We start from the raw sequence: 26,971 nt of genomic DNA on the forward strand, positions 1-26,971 counted from the left end.
CTGTTCTACCTTCAGTCAAGAATTACAGAATAAGTAATTGAATTGTTAATGTTCTTTATATTATTTCTGTCAAAAATTGTGTTTTGCTGTAGGGATTTTTCAAAAAACAAATATAACCAATCTTTTTAGATCAATTAAGAAATTCACAGGTTGGAGAGATGACTCCACAGTTAAGAGAACATGTTGTTTTTCCAGAGGACCCAAGTTACATTTCTAGCACCCATGTCAGGCAACTCGCAACTGCCCATAACTCAATCTCTTCAGACCTCTATGGGTACCCTCTCTCCCATGTTTAAAAATAGTTCAAATTCTTCAAGGTTTGAAGTAATTAAACTAATTTACCTGAGAAAGAAGTCTAATTACAGTAATATTTTATGTTAAAGAAACACTTTTATGAAAAATTTTAATGAAAAACTAGTGCTGACATTGCTTCCATGATGATATGATGATGATGATGATGATGATGATGATGATGATGATATACTGTAATTATTTATACCTAGTAAAATAATCTGAATGACGTGAAGAAGTGACTACTGACTATCTGTGTAACTGAACGTTGTTAGATTTTGAAAGATGGGTGATGGAAAAATGCTTGACTAAGAGTGGGTTTGTTTAGACTTAGAAAAAGAAGATAACATTGGCTTCTACATGAAGAAAGAGGAACTTGTTTAGAGAAAAAAGATACTATTAGGAGTTTCAGGAGATAGAGGTAGAACGTGCCATTGCTGTTGTTTCCCAGTTCTTATGTGAGAAAGCAGACAGAATCACTTTGACAAGAAAAATTTAGTCCTTTTGAGGCTATAAGTACTTCTGGGCTTTTTCTTACTTTGAATATATATGTGGTTTGGGGGTTTAAGAGTTAATCTTGTGGCTGAAGAGATGGTTCAGTGAATAAGAGCACCATGTCCACTTCCAGAGGACATAGGTTTGAATCCCAATACCAGCCCCAAAGGCTCCTATACTCTTGATCTTCATGAGCACCAGGCATGCAGTGATACAGAGACATGCAGGCAGACAGTACACATACACATAAAGCAGTTAATTCTTTAAAAGTTAAAAAAAAATAAAAAGTAATCTTATCTTGATAGCAAAAAAAAAAAGCCTCTATGATTTTGAAGTTGCGTTTTAGTAATTGGAAGCAGAAGCTATTGAACTTCCTGGTACAACTAGAGTATATTAGTGTCATCATGAGGAAATTGGGATGTAGGAAGGAAAATTCACGTGGGACTTAAACAGGACCAAGAGCTTCAGACTCACTTTCTGTGTGGTTGAAGAGAAGTTTCTCATTTAGCTGTGATGTCCTGAATCACAATTCATGGCTGATAGGCAGAATTGCTGTGAAGCAAGATGAACACAATTTTTTTATTTTTATGAAATTAAAAGTATAATGATTTTTGCAAAGTGTGAATTAATAATTGTTGATATTTTCTGTGGTGCCTACTAAATAATTCTGAGCTACCTAACAGCTTTCAGTATATTATCTCAGCTAATTTTTATGATAGCTTTATGAAAGGGTAGGTATTATTTGTCAAAGTGAAAAGTACTAACCTGTAATATTACACTCCTAGAAACAGTGAAGTTGGTATTCAAATTCAGATTGCTCTGACCCTTAGGCTCAAACTGAAGTACTGTGTACTCCATGGCCTTATTTTTTAAGTGAACATAGAATTTCCAAGAGGAAATGGGATGTGAGAGACCCCATCGAAAGCTTTTAGTCACTCCATAGATCCCTTTAAAAAGTTAGCAGTTTGAGTTATCAGTCTAGTATCATAAATTTCCAATACTTGGAAAGTATGTAGTGATTAGTCAATCCCGCTAAAAAATTAGTAAGCTATGGTGTAGTAGCATCTAGCCTTAACCTTTTATTTTATTTTTAAACAGAAACATTGTTCCCTTCATCTTGAGAGATTACAAGAGTCACAAAAGGTCACTATACAGATATCACAGGTTAGAGAGATTGTACCCTTTTCTGAATAAAGAGCATAAATTCCATGATGCAGGCCTTATGTGAAAGAAGGGGTTGGAACTGACTGTATGTGAATGAGATCACACTCTACAAGCCTCTACTCTATAGGAAGTTACAGAAGTATGTGTTGGCATTAACTTCCGTGTCTGTTTCAAGAGTAAATGCAACAGTTAGCTGTGCAGTCTCGAATGACTTGTTTTTTTCGGAATAGTTTGTGATGTTAGGATAGTTTCTTTCTTGGTGTAGGAAATTATTTAGGAGAAATAGCAGGTTTTCTGTAACATTTAAATCTGAAACCAGTTGCTACCAAGCTAGTAAAATCAATGGAAAGTTAATGTGAGCACAAACATTAGGAAGTGGCAGGGTCATGTATCTTTTCCTTTTCCTCAGAATTCACCTTTAAAGTATGATCTTAAATTAACTGGACGGCTTTCTAAACCTACTTGTTGATTCTATAATTTGTTACTAACTGGTTTTTCAATCCAAACTGAAAGAAGATCCCAGATATGTGCTGTTTGTTTCCCTGAGAAAAAACATTTATTGAGTTTTGTAAGCAAATAGAAAGAAGGTTAAGTATCTCTGCAAATTTGAACAGCCTTATTAGAAGCACATTGGGTATCCTGGAGAAAGGTTTATCCCCAACTCCCTCTTTTTTCACTAGACAAACATAGATCCCCAGTAAACTTTCCTAGTTGTCTGGGTTTTTTGTGTGAGAGAGAAAAGAGCTGTTCTCTGGGGATCAGAACAGTGCTTCCTGATGTAGCCCGTTTTCTGGCATAAAGGTCACCTTTGAGTACTTTCTGATTTCTCTCTCCCCTAGGAGTTTGAAAGTAAAAGAGAATGTTTACAGCAGTTAGTTAATAACAAGATTGCAGTTCTCTTTCTAGGTTGAAGTTACACAATGTATTGGGTGCTTATGCAGAGCTTGTTTTATTCTGTTCCTTGGCATCTCTTTGTAGTTTAGTTCTTAAGTTTTCAGAGAAATTGGTCAGACCTCTGGACTTGAATTTCAGAAGAGTTAATGATAAAATGGCTGAAGCCTTAATACCCCTGTCCTATCCTTGAATATCGGGCACTTTTTTCTGGTTCTATTAGTGTTCACAATACTGTAAGTAGTTACAGATGTGTTTTAAATTTTAGTTCATGATACCCCTTTGTTTTGTTTGCATTTGGCCAGTTTTAACTGTGGTCTAGGTGATATCTTAAAAATTCTATACTGGTCATGTATTTAAACCAATATCAATGGCCTTTTCATTGAAATTGATGTGAGGTTTTCATTTTGCTCATCTAATTTTCAGTGGCTGTTCAAAGAGATGGTCATTTTTGCTAATTTTACTAGCAGTAAAATGCATTGGAGGGTTAAAGAACTTTTTAAAGTTGCTTGACAAGAGTTATATCAGTTATATCAAGTGTTGGTAGAAGCACAATATATATCATTATATTCCAGTTTATATTTGATGTAAAAACACTATAATAGAAATAACTATTTAGAATTTCCAGTCATTGGGGTTACTTTGTGTGTGTTAAATATAGCTGTTGTTATCCACTTTGTAAACTGAAAGGGGTTTATCCTTTTTCCAGTATAATGTTTGTTTAAAAATAAAATGAGCAAAATGAGGGCAGAGGAAAAATCAGCTTAAGAAATCTAGGTAGATTATCCTTTTAATTCTATCTCTAGCAAAGAGAAAGTTTAGTTATTACATGTAAACAGATAATATCAGAATGTGTGTATATATATATATATATCTATATCTTTGAGGTATGGGTTGTAGAATTAGCTGTGTTTAAATACTCCAGTGTAATTTATCATATGGCTTTTTCTCCTCCAGTTCTGTAGAAAATGTTCTCAAAACACTCGTGAAAAGCTGCCGACCGTAAGTAGCTCTCAATTTATAAAGCCTCTTGTTTACCTGTGGGCCTTTCCTCATCTTTAGTGTACTTTGAAGAGGAAGTTAAAGGTATAAATAGTTTCTGATATTGTAGTGCTAGTCACTGAACACAATGCTGTGCTCCCAGCTCCTGACTGAAGTTTTACTTCTTTTTAAAAAGTTAATTTATTAATATTTGTGTGTGTGTGTGTGTGTGTGAGAGAGAGAGAGAGAGAGAGAGAGAGAGAGAGAGAGACTGTGTGTGTGTGTGTGTGTGTGTGTGTGTGTGTGTGTGTGTGTATGGTGTATGCACTGTGGCACATGTGTAGAGGCCAGAGGATGATGTTATGGAATCTGTTTTTTTCCTTCCATCTGGGTCCTAGGGATTGAAGTCAGGTGGTCAGGTTTGCATGGCCAAGTACCTGCTTAGTCATATCATTGATCAGTTTTTAATTAGTATTACTTTGCTAAGAACTGACTCTGAAAAATTAGGAAGGGGAATTTGATATACAAGGTCCTTGAAGGTAGAGCATAGTTCAGTGATGGTGGTTTTGTTTTAAACTGCGTCTTTTACATTAGTACCTGGTACAAATTACTTGGTGAACTCAATAGAAGTGGTATTAGAAATGTAATTTTGGACTGGAGAGATGGCTCAACTGTTAAGAGCACTGACTGCTCTTCCAGAGGTTCAATTCCCAGCACCCAACTATCTGTAACTTTGTTCCAGGGATTCTGATGCCCTTGTACAGACATACCTGCAGGCAAAACACTTAAGTGCATAAGATAAAAATAAATAATTTTTAAAAATATTTTTAAAGTGTAATTTTATTTTTTATATAAAATAAAATATGCTGTTTAATTTAACAAAGCTTTATGAAAATATGATAGGTTATTGATATGCTCTATAGGTCAAACCTATAAGTTGACTTCTTTGGGAAGAATACAAATTTGTCAGATACAGTATTTTATACCTCATGTTGATTGATAGATGTATTGATTGATTGAGAGGTTGAAACAAGGTTTCAAGTTGCCATGTGGACTTCGAACTACTGGTCATACTACCTCTATCTCCCAGTGCTAGGATTATAATTATGCACCTCTCCCAGTTTCTTTATGCCTTTTCATATGCATTTAGCAATTTACATGTGGCCTCTTTAAATCATTACCTTCACTCTGTGTGTGGGGGTATATGTGTGTGTGGGGCTGACTTCAAGTTTTAAGTCTCTAAATCACAAGGATGCTCCTGGCCGTTTTATGGAATTGCAGAATATCAGATTCTGTAGAGCTGTGTCTTCCCACTCCCCTCTGGTATGAGTCGGGGCGCCATATGGTTCCCAGAGACTCATCTAAAATGTCTCAGTCATTTCTGGGCTGATGCTTCTGCCTTAACAGTTATTATTTATCCCCTACATAGGCTTGATTTTTACTAAGAATTTTTCAATTGCTGTTACTTAAAAAAAAAAGAAATCAAAACCACAATCACGTTTTCCGTGTTGAACTTAATAGGCAGCTTAAGGAGCAGGTTTTTTTCAACCTCAAAGCATCTTTCTTGGGGTCCGATAGAGGAAAAGAATTTCCTTTCTCCTAAATGTGGTCCTAAATTTACTTATTCTGTCTTCGTAGACATGTTCTTATTATGGGATACCTTGACATTTCTAGTGTGGCATCTTATGAAGTATATCCTTTTCTCCCACAAGACTCTTCTCTTTTGCTGATGGGAACAAACTTAGGAACTTATGTGTGCGGAGCAAGTGGTGTTGATTCTCTAGGCTTTTCCCCACCTTCTGTCAGTCATATATAAGTGTTGTAGAGTTTTACTTTAATTGTCGGGTACATGAAAACCTTTTTTATTTTTTCTCTTTCTTTTTTTTTTAAAGATATTTTCCAGCAGATGCAACAGCAGAAATGTTAGAAGAATGGCGGCCTTTAATGTGTCCTTTTGATGTAACAATGCAAAAGGCCATCACGTATTTTGAAATATTTCTTCCTACCTCCCTCCCTCCAGAACTGCATCATAAAGGTTTTAAGTAAGTGTGCATATTTGACATATTCTAGAACACAGCAATACCAAGAACTAGCAAGGAGCTAAAAAAATGTACAACTCATTGATTCTGTTTATTATATTCAAGTATAAAGGTTAAAGTAGTTGTGTATATGATTGTAAACAAGGAATGCTTATATGACAAGCCCAATGAAAATGATGGTTTAAGAAATCAGAAGAGGGGAAAAAGTGATAATGGAAAAATGTCAGAAAAGGAGAAAGGCAAACGACATGAGGGAGAAAATTGTGACAGTTGTTAAGAGTGAACAATAGCTGGGCGGTGGTGTTGAGGCAGAGGCAGGCAGATCTCTGTGAGTTCCCTAGCTACTGAGAAACCCTGTCTTGAAAAAAAGGGGGAGAAGTGGACAGTAATTAATAATTTGGGACATTTAGTAGATGAGATTACATTTTATATCACAAATAAAGAGGAAAGGGAATACTCAGACAAAAAGCATTCCACTGTTCCATTAATTTTGAAACTTTCAGTATCATTTTTTTCTAGGTTGTGTGGTTACCAGAAGGTAAAGTAGACTTAGAAGTATAAAGAGTGCCTGGTTTTGAACTGCTTTCTGTATCACTTGCTATTCCTAACAATGTTTTTCTTTTTCAGACTTTGGTTTGATGAATTAATTGGCCTTTGGGTTTCAGTGCAGAATCTCCCACAGTGGGAGGGGGTAAGTCTTCTATTTTTTTTCCCCTTCTATAGTTTTAAAATTGGATATAAATAAATCATTTAGTAAATAACTTTGTTTCTTAGAATTTCTATTAATAATGCTATAGTTAATTCTTTTTCTTCCTTTTAAAAAGATGTGGTGTTTCTGTCTGTATATCTGTCTGTCTGTGTGGGTATATGCATGTAAGTACAGATGTCTGAGGAGGCCAGAGGCATTGCATCCCCCGGAGCTGGAGCTCTGAGTGTTTTGTTTTTGAGGTGCCAGAGCATTCTTTATGAAGAGCTCAGTGTGATGGTGAGGTGCAGGTATCAGGTGTCTGTTTCTACCTCTACCGTCTGCACCAGGCTGGGAGTGAGGCCTGGCTCCTTCAGCACCACAGAGCCTTTAACCTGACTCTCAGAAATGGTAACCTCCACAACACCCCTACCCAGGGGAACTTCCTGGTGGCTGTATGTGCTCAGCAGCTCTAGCTCAATCTATAGGAACATCATGGTGGGTTCAGAAACATCAGGAGGTAGAAAGGGACTGGAGAAATACCCAGGTTGGTGACTCAACTGGTGTCACTTGAACTTTGAGGGTAAACATAGCCTTTGTCATAGGTAAAACAGCAGCAGCAGAAGTAGACAAGTGTGCATTATAAAGTACATGGCTGCTGTTTGCTTTAGTTAGTAATTATCATAGGTACTGTTGAACATTTGATGGAGATATATGTATAAATTTTCCTTTCAACTTTAATTGTACATAATGCTTTGTGATTTTTCCCTTTGAGGGGCATTTTCATTGCAATTGATTTTTAGTGGGTAGCATGAGTCAGATCCTAAATTTGCAAGTTTTTAAAAATCTAAGTCAAACTATGTATTGTTGTAATGATTGCTGAGAACAAACAAGGAACTGGTCATGGTTACACATATCTGTAATCCCAGCACTTTAGGAGACTGAGGCAACAGGATCATAAGCTCAAGACAATTTTGGTACAAGAACCATCTCAAAAAATAAACAAATGAACATAAAGGAATAAGGATTATAATTGACATTTAAAAACAACAAATATATCAACTTAACCTTATCTTGTTTTTGTTTACTTTCAGCAATTAGTAAATCTCTTTGCTCGATTGGCTACAGATAATATAGGATACATAGACTGGGATCCATATGTACCAAAGGTAATTAGAACATTTGCATGTGTATGTCATAGTCCTGATACTAACGTGTGTATAGGGGAATTTCTTTTGAAGATTTATTTTTTATGTAGTTTATGTATATGTGTGTTTTGTCTGTATGTACATTTGTACAGCAGAAGGCATTGGATCCCATGGAACTGCAGTTACAGGTGGTTGGGAGCCACCGTGTGAGTGCTGGGAACTGAACTCAGGACCTCTGGAAGAGAAAGCCAGTATTCTTAATTGCTAAGTCATCCCTCCAGCCCTGAATTTTCTTTTAACCCTAATGTCAAGTACTATATATGTTTTAAAATGACATACATGAACTATAACTTTCAGAATGAATATAAAAAGTAGTAATTATTAGCAATACCATGAAATGTTAAATTTATTAGGAAAATCATGAATTCAATTCTTCCAAAGAATTTACTGTGCTAAATTAGGTTGCATTCCAGAGTTTTACACATTTCCCCTGCTTCTAGTAATTAAAACTAAAGAGCTAGAGGTGTGTTATTTCAGCTGTAGTAGAATCTCTTGCAAAGTCTTGCAGGAAGTGGGAGTGGATGTTTGAACAAGACTGTAGTTAAGTTTTAAAAGCTGAGGGACAGAGGTAGGCCCCATTTTTTCTCATTTGGGCTCCTATCAGCAATGACAGTCTTAAAATATAAACTCAACATTCAAATACAGTTACTACAATGCTGCCTAGTAGACAAAGTCTTAGGGAGCACTTCAAGACAGCTCCAAGGTTTGAAGAGTGGACGTAACCTGCCAGACACTCTCATTAGGGTTGCTGCTGTCAGGCGTCCTTGGTGTAGAGTGGGGGCGTGGGAAAGTAATGTGTGTGCAGAAAGTAAAGGGCTTCATGTTTGACATCAGTATCTTCATTTTTTCTTTTATGTTTAATTATAAATTATGTCATTGTTTGAATACATGAATTTAACTGCTTCATATCTGTGGCCTGTGACCTCAGAACATTATATAATAAATCTTTCATTTTTACTTTCTAAAGAATAAAGGAAATTACTAGACACTCATAATTTTGCTTAGAGTCCCATGAAAAAAATGAGGGTATATTTAAGACTAATATCTATCACCTAGTTGTTTAAGGGCTCATTTTGATACTTATAAAACTTTTTATTCGTGTGTTTATTTTGTTCTGCTTTAAAAGATATTTACAAGAATTCTGAGAAGCCTGAACCTCCCAGTGGGAAGCAGTCAAGTGTTAGTCCCAAGATTTTTAACAAATGCTTATGATATAGGACATGCTGTAATATGGATCACTGCAATGATGGTTTGTAGTAAACTATATTTTATATAATTTACCTGTATTTTCTTTAACATGCTGAGTCAAGCCCATATTAATAACTTGGTTGGTCACTTGATTGTTGAGTAATTTTCTTTCTTCTCTTCCTCTTTCTACCTCTTTCCCCTTCCCTCCTCCCCTCACTTTCCCTTTCCCTTTCCCTTCATTCTTTCTTTCTTGTCCCTGCCCCCTTTCCTGCACTTTTGCTGGGGATGAACCCAGGGCTTTGTATTTGACGCAATTCAGCTATTTCCTGATGTGATATATCTATTCATAATTCCTATATCTGTAACGTGGTCATGATCCATCACTTGTAAATCTCCACATGAATTTCAGTGTCCTCTTTCAACTATAAATATACTTTTAGAGCAGTTTTATATTAAAATTATAGGATTTATTTTAATATTTTTTATAGTACCTTGAATTCTTATTCTCTGTTTGATAGTGTTTCTGTGGAAAAATCAGAATGTTCATACAGATTTACTGTGAGAAATTGAAATTCCCCCATTGTTACATAGAACTTTAGTTTTTTTCTAAATATTCAAAGGAGAAGAAAATATTTGGTGTTTATTTTGAAGGTTTCACTGAATTGGGTAACATCAATCTTGAATTAATATTGCTCTGTTTTCCCACACATTTCTCATTAGCAACTTGTTTTTTAATGTGAAGTTATAAATTAAAAAGTTATGCTAATTATTCTATCAGAAATTTGAAAATTGTAATATGGTGTTGCTGTGGTTTCTTGAGTAGCTGACCTCTTCTGGTCTCTGTTGAGGAGCAGACACAGGCTTCATTTGAGACTTGAGGGCATGGCTAAGACAGGGTCTAGCTACATAGCCTTGACTAACCTAGAATTTACTATGTAGATTAGGTAGGCCTTGTACTTATAGTGATTTTGTTGCCCACGCCTGGGATTATAAGTATGAGCTAGTATACCCTTCCTGAATATAATTTGATGATTTGTCTCGCATGCTGTTGAAAGATCATTATGAGACAAACTGGAGAATGAACATCCATGCACCCGTGCTGTGTAGTCTTTTAGATGAATGCTAATTTTTTCTTCAATTCCCTCCCACCTTTGGTTATTTTGTGTTTAATAATAGATTAATAAATAAAAATATTTTTCTTTTGAATTAAAATGTGCCTCATAAAATGTGTTTGTTGTATAAATTTTTTTTTCACACAATGAGAAATTTACCCAGTGATTGTTTTTGTTTTGTTTTGTTTTGTTTTGTTTTGTTTTGTTTTGTTTTGTTTTTCGAGACAGGGTTTCTCTGTAGCTTTGGAGCCTGTCCTGGAACTAGCTCTTATAGACCAGGCTGACCTCGAACTCACAGAGATGCACCTGCCTCTGCCTCCTGAGTGCTGGGATTAAAGGCGTACGGGTTTTCAGTGTTTCATTTTAAGAAATGCTTTGTATACCTTATGTTGCCATTCTGTTTTATTCTTTCTTTTTTTTTTTTTCTAAATTGTATACTTGTACATGGGAGGCACAGTATTCATGTGAAAGTCAGAGAGCAGCATGGGGGAGTCTATTCTCTCCATCATGTGTTTCCTAGGTTGAACACTTTACCAGCCATTTCACTAGCCCCTATTAACCATCATCCTCGATTATTACATCAAGTTGATAGTCTTTGTTTTAAATTACAGTATCCTTGTTTTTTACTTAAGAACAGTAACATCTACTATTCCCCTAAGTTGCAAGGTAACACTTTTTCAGTTCTAGAATTAGATTTAAGTGAGTTTTTCTTACGTTTATTGGAATGTTTTAAACTGATGAGTGCAAAGTTCACTAGGGAGTTGTTTTTGACTGATATAGGGATGTAACTGTTAGGATGAAGGGGTCCCACATTAAAGCTTTGTATATAGACTTTGAGCTACTGATCCATCCATATACAGCATAATATAGAGACTAACATTCTCTCTCTCTCTTTCTCTTTTCTGGTCTGGACAGGGTGGACCAAGTAAATTAGTACAAAAACATTTGGCTGGTTTGTTCAATAGCATCACATCTTTTTATCATCCTTCAAATAATGGGCGTTGGCTGGTAAGTATACTCAGTTTGTATTGTAGTAGTTGAAGATTTAAAGATATAGTCGTATTTACCTATTGCTTATCTTAGAACTGTAATATTTCCTTTCTTATAAGCTTTGGCTGTGTGTAAATGGTTAGACTCGAATCAGTATGTTTACAAGACATATAGAAATAAAGTAACATGATGATGCTACATGGTTATTAGTGACAAAATGCTAAATATTGGCAAGAACATGATAATAAATAATGCCACAAAAGCATAGGCACATTGTTTCAGTTTTATCTTGTCAGCTGTTTTAGCTTTGTCTTTTAATTGCCTGATTAAAATGGCTTTTTAAAAATGTTATTTGGTAGCAAGGTACTTTCTTTCCTTCCTCCTCCTTTTTCAGACAGGCTCTCACTCTGTAGTCCTGACTTTCAGAACTCACTATGTGGACCATGTTGATGTCTAGTTATCCGAGATCCATGTATCTCTGCCTCCTGGATGCTAATTATTAGTGTGTGCCACCAATACATGACTGGAAACTTGTTTGAAACATGGATTTAAGGCAAGGCAGTGAGATACATGACTGTAGTAGGAAGATCACAGAACTTGTCTGTGCTACACAATGTGACTCTGTCTAAAGGAAATTAAAACAACAATATAAATCCTTGAATTTAGAGGTCACTGTTGGGTAGTTGGTATAGTATGTTTTTCTGTGTAATTAGAGCACACAGTTTTTTGTAATCAGAGTATTCTTTTTTCTTGAATGAGAAGAACCTTAAATATCTATGTTGGAAAGTTGCACCTGCCTAGAACCTATTGTTTCTGTGTCTCCAGAACAAGTTAATGAAACTCCTTCAGCGGTTGCCAAACAGCGTTGTTAGGAGATTACATCGTGAAAGATATAAGAAGCCCTCCTGGTTAACTCCTGTGCCTGACAGCCATAAGCTTACTGATGAAGATGTTACAGACTTTGTACAGTGCATTATTCAGCCTGTCCTCTTGGCCATGTTCAGTAAAACTGGCAGTCTAGAAGCAGCCCAGGCTCTGCAGAACCTCGCACTCATGAGACCTGAGTTAGTAATACCCCCTGTGCTTGAAAGGTAAGTTTGCTTTGTATGTTTGGTAGATGCCTCAGTCACAGCTTACCTGTTTCTTCTTGTGTTCTCCTTTTTTGCCTGTGGCATGTGTTTTTGTGTTTATATTTATGCCCACCTGTTCTTAGAGGAGAAGCAAGGTGTTTTTGTTTTTTTTTTAACTTGATTGAATTGGCAACTTTAAAGGCTTATTGACAAGAAAAAGTTAAGTTGAAGTTACTAGCATATTTTAGATCATTTATCTGTTTCATAATACCCAGGCTTTTACACATAAATTACGACTTTTTTGTTTGTATTAAACATGTCAGTAGATATTGAGAATGGAATAGAGAATTAAAGAAGAAAATTTTATTGTCTTTATTATTTTCATGTATCACAGTCTTCTGTCAGTTGTATTTCATTCATTTCTTTTTTATGTTTAGTTTTGTAAGAGGAATGAGTAGAATATTTGCACTTTTGTCATTCTTAGTTCAATATGATATGGGTTAAATTGGCTGAAACAATGAAAATCTTAGTTTGTGCTCTTTTTTCACTGAAATCTGTGTGGAGACAAGATGAGACAGGGCTTTGGACTATGTAATATTATCTGTACTGTTCCTTTATGTGTGTAAATGTTTGTGTTAGTAGGAAATTTCCACTCTAAGCATTCTGCTGTCTATAATCTACAAGTAAAATGCAGTCTATGATCTTAGTATATTTAATATCTAAACTATATTTTCTTCTGATCTGTAGAACATACCCTGCTTTAGAGACATTGACAGAACCTCATCAACTCACAGCTACATTAAGTTGTGTAATTGGAGTAGCCCGAAGTTTGGTATCAGGTGGCAAATGGTTCCCTGAAGGTCCAACACACATGCTACCTCTGTTAATGCGAGCACTGCCTGGAGTGGATCCAAATGATTTTAGTAAATGCATGGTGAGCCTATTGACGATTATGTTTTGTTGCAGTTAGACATCTTTTCTTTTTAGATATCTTTAAATGATAATGTAGCTCAATGTAAAATTTTATTGAACAGAGTTATATTGTTAATGCTTAAGTTGAGATTTGTGCACAATTGATTTATTTGATACCTTTTGTAAGTAATTTTCCTTAGTTTGCATATATTTAATAGTGATGTTTTAAAACTCATTATATTTTCAAGTTTTTCTTAGACATACTACAAGTTGTAGGATGGCATCTCTTGCCCTCTTTATCTACATGGGTAACCAAGAGAGTATGATTAAAAGTTACAGAATACAGATGCTGGGCATAGTGGTAGAAACCCATAGTCCAAGCACTTGGGAGACTGGGTCAAGTCTGAGACTAGTCTGGGCTACATATTGAGACTGTGTCTCAAAATAACGAAAACATCTTCTCACATGAATAACAGAAAAGTTACAGGATATATAATTCCATATCCTATTTCTACACATTTTCTCCTGATTTACTACTACTTTGCTATCTTTTTCTTATCCTCTGACATTTTAGCATTTCCCTCTAATGTTACATTTTCAGGAGGAAGACAAAGTAACTTCTTAATGATTAAAGATTTGAGAACCATGTATATAGTTCTCAGTATACAATGGGAATAAATTTTGTTCTAATTTTGTTATTAAAGCAAATTCAGTTAATTGTTAGGAATCTTAAAATGTTTAATTTTAGATGCAGGTGTAGTGGCTTACTCTCAAAGTATCTGGTAGGCCGAGCTAGGAAGACCACCAGAAATTTGAGTTCATCCTTGGCTACATCATGAGTTTCAGGTTTACTTTAGTTAGTTTTGCTTTCCCATCCCCTCTAGAAAGACAAAAATTAATTCTAAGTGAAAAATACCTGAAAGAACAGTGTGGGGTCTCCCTTAAAATAATTTGAATATTTGTACTTAGCTTTTGGCATAATTTGTGATGAAATAGAATTACTAATTAATTAATTAATATTGCAAATTCTTTATCTCCTCCCGTAGATCACATTCCAATTTATAGGAACATTTTCTACTCTGGTGCCTTTAGTAGATTGTTCATCTGTACTGCAAGAAAGAAATGACCTCACGGAAGTAAGGATGTTCTCTGACTATAAAAGGCTTAACCAAAATCTGTTATTACCGTATATGCATAGTAATCTTTGCTTCTTCAAGAGCAGTTTTGGATAGGTTCTAGGATGTACAGTTACTAAAAGGACCGGGAAGCTGGGTGCAGTGGTGCACACTAGTGCACATTCCCAGGGCTCAGAAAGCTGAGAACCTGTATTACATATCAAGATCCTGTCTCAAAAATTGAATAAAAATCATAAATAAAAAATGGTACTGTGTTTGCCTATTATACACAAGGATCTGGGGTCAGGCCCCATCACAAATGAAAAATTTGGTTTTGTTTTTATTTATTTTTTTTTAACTACAATTACTATTCTGTGAGTAGGGTGGTATAGTTAGGAGCCATGTTGTCTTTGGTGGTGAAATAGCTGTAGTACCTACCCTAGGAAGTGTGGTAAGCAAGGCTTACCTAATAGCTGGCATCTGCTGGTATATTTCAATTTGCTTTCAGTTTTACAAGGTTTGTTCAGCATAGGTGGTGCTGTCTTGTTTTTCCATCCATCACTGCTTAAAATAACCTTACCCAGGACCAGTGGCATTTAGTATGGAGGTTTTCTTCATTGCTGTGGTTCTTAAAGAACTGTTAAGAAGCATAGAATAAGTTTCACTAAAAAGAAAGCCATTTAAATGTCTTACAAATCAGAAATGCCCTGTAGTCTTAGAAATTATAGATAAGAACTGGGCACTTGGACCAGTAAGATACCTCAGCAGGAGAAGGCACTTACTGAGCAAGCCTAGTGACCTGAATTTGATCCCTAGAACCCATGTAAAGATAGAAGTTGAAAAGTGACTCTGTAAAGTTATCCTCTGACTTCCACATGTGTGTCAAATGCACATGTATCCACTACTAAAAAAAAATAAATTGGATACCACTGAAACTAAAATTAGAGCCTTTAACCACACAAAACAACATGCCAGTTAATCTGAAAGGCTGAAGAAACCTAATTCTCCACATTCCTACTGAAAGATCCTAGATACCTCTTCATTGTCAAAATCTATCATCTAGGTACAGAGAAGTGCTGTATATCATTACCTTAAGGAGTCACTCAGTGGCCCATGGGCAGAAGCCAAGCATAAATCTAAGACTTCCATAGTTTCTCAACAACGATACCTTTGAACCAAGTATTTCTTTGTTATGGAAGATTGTCTTTCCATTGTGGAATATTTAATAGTGTATTTGTCCTGCTGTACTAGATATTAGACACTACTAGTGCCAGCCTACCCAACCTTCCATTGTGAAAGCAGTATCCAGAGGTTGTCAAGTGTGGTTTCTTTTTTGTAAACATGTTGTTAGTTGTATCATTTGGATGTGAAGTAGTTCAGCACTGTCTTTTCAAAGTTGTTGGTTGCCTTGATTCAAATAAAGTAGTGAAGTGACTTTGAATTAGCATATATAGTTATGGTGTTTATCACAGTATCCAACATAAAAACTTACACAGAAATTTTTTTGTATTAGGTCATAATTAAATTTCATTAGTTCAGAGGGGAAAGGTTAAATATATATGTAATTTTTTCCTCATTGCAATGTTATAGATTGAAAAAGAACTTTGTTCGGCCACAGCTGAATTTGAAGATTTCGTCTTACAATTTATGGACAGGTATGTTGATAACTCAGTTCTGTTTTTTTTCCAATAGATTTAAAATAGGGTGGGATGTGTGTGGGGCTTTCCTAGAAAGTGGTTTCTTTCTGTGCTGTAACTTTTTATTTATATTTTACCCAAAACTGAAGTTGATAATGTAAAGTAAAAAAGACTTTATTAGTTATGAAGAAATTGAATTGGTCTGTCTTGAATAATAGTAGCAATAAAGGTTATCTGACTGTCCCCAGTCTTTTGTTTCTAAAATATGCTTTATTTTTAGATGTTTTGGACTAATAGAAAGTAGCACATTGGAGCAAACAAGGGAAGAGACAGAAACTGAAAAAATGACTCACTTGGAGAGTTTGGTTGAGTTGGGTTTGTCTTCTACATTTAGTACAATCCTCACACAGTGTTCCAAAGAAATATTTATGGTAAGAGACCATTACTGCAAAAAGTAACTCCAGTCTTTTTGTTTAATTTATGTTTTTGCATTGAGTGTCAGCTCCTTTTAAGCCTGTGCACATTGCCAGTTTATCCTTTCTACTCAAGTGATGATTTTAGGAAACATTTTGGTCCTCTTTGCAATGTTTGCAGGTACACTTGCTTTCAGAAATCATTGTGTGTGTGTGTGTGTGTGTGTGTGTGTGTGTGTGTGTGTGTGTGTAGGGGTAAAAAGATTCTACTAATTGCCATGCGTTCCTCTCCCACAGATCGTGTGCAGCCAGGAGTGTTCTTTAAAGTTACCTACTTAGTGACATGTATTTTGCATTTTCAAATTTTGCTTTGGTGACTTCTGAAGTTTGTTTGTTTGGTTGTTTGTTTGTTTGTTTGTTTGGTTGGTTGGTTTTTCAATACAGGGTTTCTCTGTGTAACAGTCCTAGCTGTCCTGGAACTAGTTCTTGTAGATCAGGCTGGCCTTGAACTCACAGAGATCCACCTGCCTCTGCTTACCGAGTGACTGCAGTTTAAAACTGAAGTGTGAATTCTAATGTTTCTAAGCATAAGAGAGTTGTTAGCTGAATAATAATTGCATTAGATAAGCTTGAACAATTGTAAGTTATTGTTGACTTCGGAATCAATGTTAATGATTGCAGTATGTAGTGTCTGTAAAGGGAAACATACTGCAAGAGGATTACTAATTTCTCAGTTGATGGTACAATGTGATGTTACAGTTTTCTTTAGGAGCAGTGTGTGAGTATTTGCTCTATACCCCAGACTGACCTTGCCAATCTTTCTACCTTCCTCAAGTGCTATGTTTATAAGGGAGCATCACCTTGCCTGACATTGACTACATTTTTAAAATTGATAATTTAAAGTAATTAATGAGAGAAGTTTTAAAAATTATGCTATCACATAATAGAAATTATATATCCTCAGCATAATAATGTTATGGTAGATTAAAATTGATGTCCTCCTAAAGTACCCATTCTCCTGACAGTGACTCAGCTCTGGATATATGTTTTTTTAAATGACTATTTCTGTTTCTGTTTCTTTCCTCCCTTCATTTGAGATTAATCAACATTTAACATAATCATCTTGATTAAAAACTAAGCTATACTACACCTATATGTAATAGCTACTAGGGATATCTGAGTATAGGTTAGCTATAGTAATACACACCTATTGTCCTAGCATTTGTTTTGTTTTTCAAGACAGGGTCTCACTATGTAGCTCTGGCTCTCCTGGAACTCACTATTTAGATAAGACTGCACTAGAACTCAATAGACGTGCCTGTCTGTGCCACCAACCCCCATGCTGGGGTTGAAGTCATGAGCTGGCACACCTACGTTTAGTCTTAGCACTTGAGAGGAGGACGTAAGAAATACAAGAACTCAGTATCATCTGCAAGGCAGCATGACCACATGAGACCCTGCTTCAAGCAAAAACAAAAACACAGCAGCAAAAAGAGACTATAAAGAATCTAAAGAAGTGAACATAAACCATCTCTTAACAAGCAAAACTTATTTCTAACTTTTGGTATTTGTTAATCCATTCCTTTATGTAGGTTAAGGTTTTTTTTTTTATATCTCTGTACAACTAAATAGATTTTTTTTAAGTCTTTGGGTTTTTGTTTGTTTTGTTTATTTATGTATAGGTTTTTTTCAGAATAGGGTTTTCTATGTAACAGCCCTGGCTGACCTTAAACTCACAGGGATCTGCCTGCCTCTGCCCCTCTTAGTGCTGGGATTAAAGGCTTGTCCCTCCACTGCCTGGCATTTTGTTTTATTTTTGTGACTGGTCTTGGTTCTGTACCCCAGGCAGGCCAGCAACTTGCTGTTTATCCCAGGCTGGTCTCAATATACAATGATCCTTTTGTCTCAGTTTCCCAGTTTCTGGGATTATGCAACATGCCCCATGGTTGGCATGTTTCTATTGTTTAAAGTAGATATAACAATTTGTAATTGATACTTGTCAGAATGACAAATTTTAAGAAGTAGATATCCACAAAATTTTCTGTTCTATCAAGGTGATTGCATTGCATTTGGATTCCATCTTCTGTATACGATACATAGCATTTCTATTTCAAATCAACCATTGCTCTTCAAATGCTTTTTGGTTGTCTTTTAACTTTTTCCTTTCTTACCTTGTTTTCCCACTCTCTTCTCTGTTTGCGGGTGTGTGTGCTACTGTACATGCATGTGGAGGTCAGAGGACCACATTTGACAGTCTGTTCTCTCTTTCTATAATATGAATCTCGGGATCAAACTTAAGGTAAAGATGCCAGTCACCTTTACTTGAAGAGCTGTCTTGTCAACCTTCTCAGGTGTTGTTTCAGTTAGATTTATTACAGAGACTGTTTAGCCCTGAATGGAACCAGTGCTTAGATTTTTACTTCTTAGTTACTGTTGAAGTAGTTCAAGTATTATTTTCTTTAATGTTCTACAAGATGGTTAATTTCTAAAGAATTACACTGATTTGGGTGTTTTCATATCTTCTGTATCAACAGGTGGCCCTTCAGAAGGTCTTTAACTTTTCTGTTTCTCATATATTTGAAACAAGAGTTGCAGGGCGCATGGTAGCAGACATGTGCCGTGCTGCTGTAAAGGTAAGTTTCATTGTATTTTGCTTTTTGTCTTGCTTTGTAGCCCAGGTTGGCCTCAAACATTCTGTCTTCCTACCCAACTTCTTCAGTGATGGGTCTGGGCCTATTGCATTATGTCATCAGTGCTTGTTGCTAAGACACATTGCTCTTGCCATTAAGAATAGTGCTGCTTCATAGTTTGTGACTGTTGAGTATTTACAAAAAAAAAAAAAAAAGACACCTTATTTATACAAATGCATTTTCAGTGCTGCCCGGAAGAATCCTTGAAGCTCTTTGTTCCCCACTGCTACGGTGTTATAACGCAGCTTACAATGAGTAAGTAAGTCAGAAAAAGGAAAACTCATTATTCTCTCTGGGTAATTTTAGATAAAGTCTTTCTTCACTCCTAGAAATCAGTTAATATCAACATATTCTGAATTAGGTAGTATTTATGTTTTATCTATCTAGTCTGTCTGTCTGTCTGTCTGTCTATCTGTCTGTCTGTCTGTCTGTCTGTCTATCTGAGAGGTCTCTCTGTGTAGCCCTAAAAGTCCTAGAATTCACAGAAATCCATCTTCCTTTGCCTCCTGAGTCTAGGATTAAAGATGTCTCTGTTTCACACATACACACAATGTGCCATACAGGCTAGTAAGTAGCTTTGAAGTCATGCCGTATTGAATTAATATTTTTATGAAACAGTTATCCAGAGCTACTTTGAAAATGTCAGCCTTTTTGTGAGATGTCACTTGGCAGGAGTCTTAGTTTATTGATTTTCAGTTTTGATTTCTTTTTTCCCCCTTGTTTTTTTTGTTTTTTGTTTTTTTTTGAAACAGGGTTTTTTGCATAGCCCTGGCTGTCCTGGAACTCACACTGTAGACCAGGCTAGCCTCAAACTCAGATCTACCTACCTCTGCCTCACGAGTGTTGGGATTAAAGGCGTGCACTGCCACTTCCTCGTGATTTTCTTAAAAATTGATTCTATTTCCCTTTGTAGTGACTTCACTTTTATGAAGACTTAAGTCTCCTTGAAAGAGTTTCTGAACTATTAGGGAATATAAAATAGAAATATTTTAGCATCACATATCCGTGGACTCATGACTCTTTTATGGTTGTAGATGATGATGTAGTGAATGAAGAGGAGCTCGACAAGGAGCTGCTGTGGAACCTTCAGCTTCTGTCTGAGGTACTGTCAGCATCTGCAAGAAAGTGTTTGCTTGCTTCTAGAGTTTAGTTTTTGTTGTTGTTGGATTGATGTTAAAGCATACAAAAAGTCAGATATTTTGAATTTATTATTGTTGTTACTGTTATTTTGATGAGACTAGGTCTTGTTATATTTTCTACACCAGTCTGGAATTCATGGTAATTTTTCTTTCTTGGGCTCCCGAGTGCTGAGATTGTAGGCATGCACCAGCAGGCCCAGGCTCTGGAAATTTCTCAGTACAGTTTTAGAAAGATGGGATATCTCAAAGTCTGACGTTGTAAAATGAGATGGAAATGTTCCCAGTCCAGTTTTCTGTTAAAGAATGAACAACCAGCTGTGCTGAGGGCGCCCACTGGGGGCGAGCAGACCCTGAGCCACAGCGCAGTGGGGTTCAGAGGCCCAGAAGGTGGTGACCGAGGATGTCATCTACCGCGGCTTTTTGCCTTCTCTCTACCCCAGGAGGGTATTGGTCACGTCGTTCTTGTTGCACCAGTGAAAGAAGCAGCAATTCCTCAGTAGGCACATCTGTCACCGTGGAGGGGCTGGAGAAAAGCTGAAGAACACATGGAACTGATATGTTGGAACTGGACTGCCATATCACAAAAGATGAACAAGTTGTAGTTTCACATGATGCAAATCTGAAGAGGTCAGCTGGGATCAGTGTAAATGTCTCTGACCTCAAATACTGTGAGCTTCCACCTTACCATTTCAGAGAGCATGCAGATGTGCATTCCATTGCTGAAGGAGGTGTTTGAGGCCTTTCTGAGACTCCCATTAACATCGACATCAAAGTCAACAATAGTGTGCTGATTAAGAAGGCCTCAGAATTGGTGAAGCAGTCTAAGAGAGAGCACCTCACTGCGGGGCAATGCCAGCTCTGCAATTGTAGAAAAGTGCTACAAAGAGTGGTCATCCTTGGCCTTTTCTTCACTGGCCTCTTGCCCTTTGTGCCCATTCGAGAACAGTTTTTGAAATTCCAATGCCTTCTATCATACTGATGCTGAAAGAGCCACACACTAGGTTGTAAGTTTCCAATCTGGCTTTCTGATACCTATAAATGCAGAAATCTTTATTCGACCACCTCACTGCCCGGGGCGTCCAACTATATGTTTGTGTGAGTACAAAAGAGCGTCTGACTTGGGAGCAGCTGGAGTGATGACAGACTACCCAACAAAGCTCAAGGAGTTCTTAAATAATTTTTCAGCATAAAAAAGGCCCTCAGAATTATTCAAAGACAACATGACATGAAAAGATGTGAGGAAAGGTGTGTCAGCATTGTTTTTCCCTGAGATGTCCCGGATGGTAAAGAGGGTTAACCAGTCAAGTTTTCATTGCCTCATTTTAAAGCCTGTGTGGGAACGTAGAAACTTCTCTATACTATATATTTTTTTGCAACAATATTGCACATTTTACATTCGTAACTTGTTATGAGATGTAAGTAGATCACTCACTGATCAAGATGACTGTATCTATTGTAAATCTAAAATCAAAGACTAAGGCCAAATTGGGCATTAGCCATCACTGAGAACAAGATCAACTACAGTAGAAGATTATCGATCTGGACTTGGTGATGCACTTAAATCCCAACACTTGGAAGTCTGGTGAGTTCAAGGCCAGCCTGGGCTACATAGTGAGCTCCCCGACTTAATTTTTTTTTAAAAAAAAAAAAAAAGAAGAAGAAGAAGGAAATTATTGAAGGCCATTACAGCCTCTTTGAATTGTCTAGTCTTGTTGAGGTACATTTTGGTTAAAGGGAAATGAAGTGGAAGAGCCCTACAGTAGATGTTTAATAGTTGACCAGTTGTGTGCTGTTGATAGAGGGCAAGCCAAGTAAACAGCTCATTACTCATGCAGAAATCGCCTCTGTGGGCTGAAACAGACTTCGCACTTGCAGTTCTTAATGGGCACGCTCTGTGTGGAGTCTTTTCAGGTGTTAGTGCTGCTGTGTCTATTTTTTGTGTCTTCAAAAATAGACTTTGTAAATTAAGAGAAGATCCAATTAGTCATGTTTTTATATTTATTTTCTGTAAAGAAATACACGATTCTTACCTTTTGGGCTTTACTTGACTGTTTGAACCTCCACCTCGATTGTGATAATCGCAGTCCTAGTAAAGGTGAAGGCGGGGCGAGGGGGGGGCACAGCCCCATTGCGGGTGTTTTAAATGTAAGCCACCTGCTCTTGATCTTCAGGAGCTTAGTCTGCTGAGGATCAGATGCCGGCAGGCTTAGTCACATTAGGCGTCACTTTTGCTGCTTTCTGATGGGACTTCATGCAGATCTGTTTCTAACCTGTGTGACTGATTTCCCATGATCTCAAATTATGTCCTTCGTGTGGGGTTTGCCACAGATAGCCGTGAAGGATGGCCTTACTCTCCCATCTGTTGCTTTGCTGTTTAAACTGTAATAAAGTTTTCCAAGAATAATAAAAGAAAACAAAAAAAGAATAACCTATTACTTAGGATATTATCAGATTTGAAATTTTTATTTATGTTATATTTTGAGTTTTTGTTTGTGTGTTTGTTTTGTTTTTCAAGACATGGTTTCTCTGAATAACAGCCCTGGTAGCCCTGGCTGTCCTGGAACTCAGTTTGTAGACCAGGCTGGCCTTGAACTCACAGAAACCCACCTGCCTCTGCCCCCTGAGTGCTGGGATTAAAGTCATAAGTCACTATGCCCAGCTCATGGTTTGTTTTTTGGAGGACTCGGGTTTGTCACTATATAACCCAGGCTGGCCTCAGACTTAGAAAGATTTGCCTGACTCTGCCTGAGTTGAAGATGTGTACCAACGTGCCTAACTCTTAGAGAATCTTTTACCAGTCGAGCTTGCATTTTATTTATGAGATAGTTTAGAAATTTAAAGATGTATTTTGTTTTCTTTAAAGGTATATGAATTCTTTCGAAAAATATGTTACTTTGACATGTAAAAACGAAGGTGTTTTGATTTTAAAAAGTTAATAACTAAGGTATAGTTAAAAATGACATTTTTGAAATGATTCAAAGTCACTTTTTTAAGCTCTGTAATGCCAAATAGTGAACCTTGAATTGATTATTGGTTCTAGAAGTAAAACCAAGTTTGTTTTTGAGTTTTTGTTTTATTTATTTCTTTTTTGAGAAAGGGTTTCTCTGCATAGCCCTGGCTGTTCTGGAACCACCACTGCCCAGCTGCCTTTGAGTATTTTTCTGTCTTTTCAGATTACTCGTGTAGATGGGAAGAAGTTGCTTCTGTACAAGGAGCAACTTGTGAAGATTCTCCAGCGAACCCTACACCTCGCCTGTAAGCAGGGCTACACACTGTCTTGCAACCTTCTGCATCATCTTCTTCGTTCTACTACGCTAATCTACCCCACAGAATACTGCAGTGTGCCGGGTGGCTTTAACAAGCCTCCTTCTGAATACTTCCCTATCAAGGCAAGCATTTTCAATCATTTTGGATTAAAGAATGAATATATTGGGTTCTTTTTCTAAATAATTCAGAGGTGCTATGTCACATATTTTCAGGAAGTTTTATTTATTTATTGAGTGTGGGTATTTTGTCTATGTGTGTCTGTGAGCCATGTATGTATCCACTGCCCCCAAATGATAGAAGATAGAACATCAGATCCCCTGGACCTGGAGTTGATGAGTTGTGAGTCACCACATAGATCTGGAATCAAACTGCTGTGGTCTGGGAGAAAATTCAGTGTCCTAGTTCTTTTTATTAAAGTACATTGCTTATAACTTACTGGAGGACTAGAGAATTGGCTCAAAGGTTAAGAGCCCTGGCGGCTGCTCTTCCAGGGGTCTTAAGTTCAATTCCCAGTAACTTATGGTAGTCCCAACCATCTACAATAATATCTGGTGCTCTGTTCTGGTGTGCAGGGATACATGTAGGCAGAATGATACATACATATATACATACATACATACATACATACATAAATACATACATACAAACAAAAACAAATACAGAACAAAAACCCTGTTACTGGAATGTATTAGATTCATTCATTTTTACTTGTCATGAAGCTCAAACTCTACCCTCTTTTCCTGCTCCATAGCCTGGGCTGGACTTGATGTTGGGATTGTCCTGTGTCAGCTTCTCCTGTGCTGTGATATATAGTTGCTGTGTTCCAGCATACTTGGATAGCTTTCTGCTCTTCTGCAATGTCTGGGCCATACCTAACCTCATTACTTATACATTATCTCAGGCCAAAATTGGCTAGTTTCATATGAACTTCCTTTCTCTCCTGCAAGAAATGCATATTAAGTGGCTTTTAGGGAGACATTTTTCAGGGGTATAATAATAATAAAGAAGTAATGATATTTTCATGAGTCTATTATTTCTAGATCTGATTTTAAATTTATAAATGTTGTGTATGCATGTGTCTCTCCAACTTCACAACTTAGTGAAAAGCTTCTCTTTCCTAGGACTGGGGTAAGCCTGGAGATTTATGGAATCTGGGGATCCAGTGGCATGTTCCTTCTTCAGAGGAAGTTTCTTTCGCCTTCTATTTGTTAGACTCCTTTCTTCAGCCTGAACTCATCAAACTCCAGTGTTGTGGGAATGGAGAACTTGAAATGTCTAGGTTAGTTTTCTTTAGTAGTATTTTTCAAAGTTTAACACCTGCCCCAACCTTTATATCTGATGTATATGTTTACTTTTTTTTTTAATCTTTTTTTTAAAGATTTATTTTATTTTATGTGTATGAGTGTTTTGCTTGCATGTGTATGCCTGGTAGCCACAGACATCACAAGACTTTGGATCCTGAGCCACAATGTGGGTGCTGGGAACTGAACCTAGGTCCATTGCAAGAGAAACAAGTATGCTTAACCTCTTAGCCATCTCTCCAGCTCTATGATTCATAACATATCCAGTATTTGTTTTAAAAATATACATTAAATACACTGAGAAAAATATTGAACATTGTGTAAATTCATCAGTGTTGAAACAGGTTTTTGTGGTTTCTTGGTTATATAAGGTTTGTTTTTGTTTTTTGAGACAGGGTTTCTTATAGTCAAGACTGATCAAAGATGACCCTGAACATCTGCTCCTCCTGCCTCTACTTCTCAAGTGCTGGGATTATAATGTCCCACCATTCCCAGGTTATACGGTGCTTGGGATCAAACCCAGGACATCGTGCTAGACAGTCTCTGGGTTGACCATCTGAGTCCCATCAAAACATTTTTGGTTTTTGGTATTGTTTGTATTTTCTTTTTTTGTTTTGGTTTGAGACAGATTCTCACCATGTAGACTATGCCAGAACTCAAGAGATCCGCCTATCTCTGCCTCCTAAGAGCTGGGAGTAAACATATGCACCCACCGCACTAAGCCCACCTACCCCATGTTAAATACTAAAACTAATTCCCATCTTACCCTCCCAGTTTTTGACAGAAACACTTCTACTTAGCGATTTCACTTGCTTATTTAGGAAAGTTATAGGTAAGGTATACCCCTTTCAAAGGAAAGACCTTTATCTGTCTACTGAACATTGAACTTATTAAGTATCTCTCATTGTTGACATTGAGTTTACTTAACTGAGATTTTCTTTCTTTTCCATAGGAATTTAACAAGAAATAGTTATTATTGAATCCATTAGACTTTTATATTTTGAAGTTGTTTTGAAGATTCCTAAAATAATAACAAGAGATTTAGTGTGTTTCAAATCTGCTATACTTCTTTTTGGAAGCAAATGTGTGTGCAGCTAGATTTTTCTTTTTTCCTTTCTTCTTCTTCTTCTTCTTCTTCTTCTTCTTCTTCTTCTTCTTCTTCTTCTTCTTCTTCTTCTTCTTCTTCTTCTTCTTCTTCCTCCTTCTCCTCCTCTTCCTCCTCTTCTTCCTCCTCCCTTCCTCCCTCCTCCCTTCTTCCCTCCTCCTTCTTTTTCCCTCTTCCCCCTCCTCCTCCTTCCTCCTTTCTCTTTTCTCCTCCCTCCTCCTCCTCCCTTCTCCTCCTCCTCCTCCTCCTTCTTTTCCCCCCCAATTCCATGTTTGAAATTTGAAGTAAGATAGACATTTTTGGTATTGTTTCTTGTTAGTGGTAGTTATCTTTGTATTTAGTTAATTAAATTAAAATTTGCTTCTCAGAGTGTAGTTAGTCATTACATGTTACTTATTATTTAAAATCTGTTTAAGTATAAGAAGGCCTAATATCAGCAATAAATATATTTTTGTTGTATTACTCAGTGATAAACCAGTACCTGTTGTGCCCATGACCATTAGTTAAAGTTATTTTCTTCTCCGTGGATTCTAGATTTTCTAGAAGTCTTGTTAAAAATGACTTAGGAATCTTCTAAAATAAGATAATATGTTTTGTGTTGTATAGAGATGATATTCTACAGAGTCTGACTATAGTACACAGCTGCTTGATTGGCTCAGGGAACCTCCTACCTCCGTTGAAAGGAGAGCCAGTTACTAACTTGTAAGTAAAGAACAAACCTACTTGTTTTGCTCTTTTTCCATTTGACATATTTTAAGTTTACCTACTTCATGGGCTGTTCTCAATGTTGTTTCTGAATTGTTTGATCTATATTTGTAGCTCTTAGGGCAAAAACACTAAGGTATAATTTAGGTCTATGAAATTCTTAAAGACTTTATACAGATCTTCATATGGTAGCAAGATAGACTATCTTTAGATGTTAATACATTTAAAAATAATAGCTGGGAGGTAATTTAGGATTCATACTTTTCTTTTTAAAAAGCAAGCAAACAAATAAAACAAACCCTATTTTTCCAGCAGTCAGCATTGACTTAGGATCCTGCAGATGGGTGTTAGTATTGCTCTTCAGTACATCATGTAGAATGTTTAATCCTTTGCTGGCACTGCCACCTGGGCAACACAACATGGAGATGCCATGACATGATACCATGCATGAGCTTGGCATGAAGGGTCAGCAGCCAGATAGTAACTCAGTGTTCTCAATCTCCAGCATCTGTCTCACTGCTGAGGAAGCTAATGAAGACCACATAGGAGTAGATAGCTGCCCTTAAAAATTAG

At 36.7% G+C, this 26,971-nt stretch overlaps 1 protein-coding gene and 1 pseudogene across 2 annotated transcripts in view; both read left to right on the forward strand.

Moving 5' to 3' along the window:
* The window catches only part of Psme4 (proteasome activator subunit 4), a 107,430-nt gene that overhangs the window by 25,840 nt on the left and 54,619 nt on the right, over positions 1-26,971 (forward strand). The window contains exons 4-21 of one of the 2 annotated variants that reach the window (XM_085692331.2): positions 1,885-1,950; positions 3,799-3,843; positions 5,715-5,864; positions 6,489-6,552; positions 7,641-7,715; positions 8,881-9,003; positions 10,970-11,062; positions 11,870-12,135; positions 12,862-13,048; positions 14,073-14,162; positions 15,732-15,796; positions 16,059-16,209; positions 18,726-18,824; positions 19,067-19,136; positions 19,916-19,983; positions 23,194-23,409; positions 24,409-24,566; positions 26,300-26,395. In XM_085692331.2, coding sequence (XP_085548457.2) covers positions 1,885-1,950; positions 3,799-3,843; positions 5,715-5,864; positions 6,489-6,552; positions 7,641-7,715; positions 8,881-9,003; positions 10,970-11,062; positions 11,870-12,135; positions 12,862-13,048; positions 14,073-14,162; positions 15,732-15,796; positions 16,059-16,209; positions 18,726-18,824; positions 19,067-19,136; positions 19,916-19,983; positions 23,194-23,409; positions 24,409-24,566; positions 26,300-26,395 — 2,082 coding nt within the window. The remainder of the gene's footprint in view (positions 1-1,884; positions 1,951-3,798; positions 3,844-5,714; positions 5,865-6,488; positions 6,553-7,640; positions 7,716-8,880; positions 9,004-10,969; positions 11,063-11,869; positions 12,136-12,861; positions 13,049-14,072; positions 14,163-15,731; positions 15,797-16,058; positions 16,210-18,725; positions 18,825-19,066; positions 19,137-19,915; positions 19,984-23,193; positions 23,410-24,408; positions 24,567-26,299; positions 26,396-26,971) is intronic. The other variant, XM_048427553.3, reaches the window with a different exon arrangement.
* Positions 19,991-22,455, forward strand: LOC125395841 (lysophospholipase D GDPD1 pseudogene; annotated as a pseudogene).

Source organism: Myodes glareolus, chromosome 8 (assembly GCF_982192425.1).
Source record: "Myodes glareolus chromosome 8, mMyoGla1.1, whole genome shotgun sequence".
Lineage (NCBI taxonomy): Eukaryota > Metazoa > Chordata > Mammalia > Rodentia > Cricetidae > Myodes > Myodes glareolus.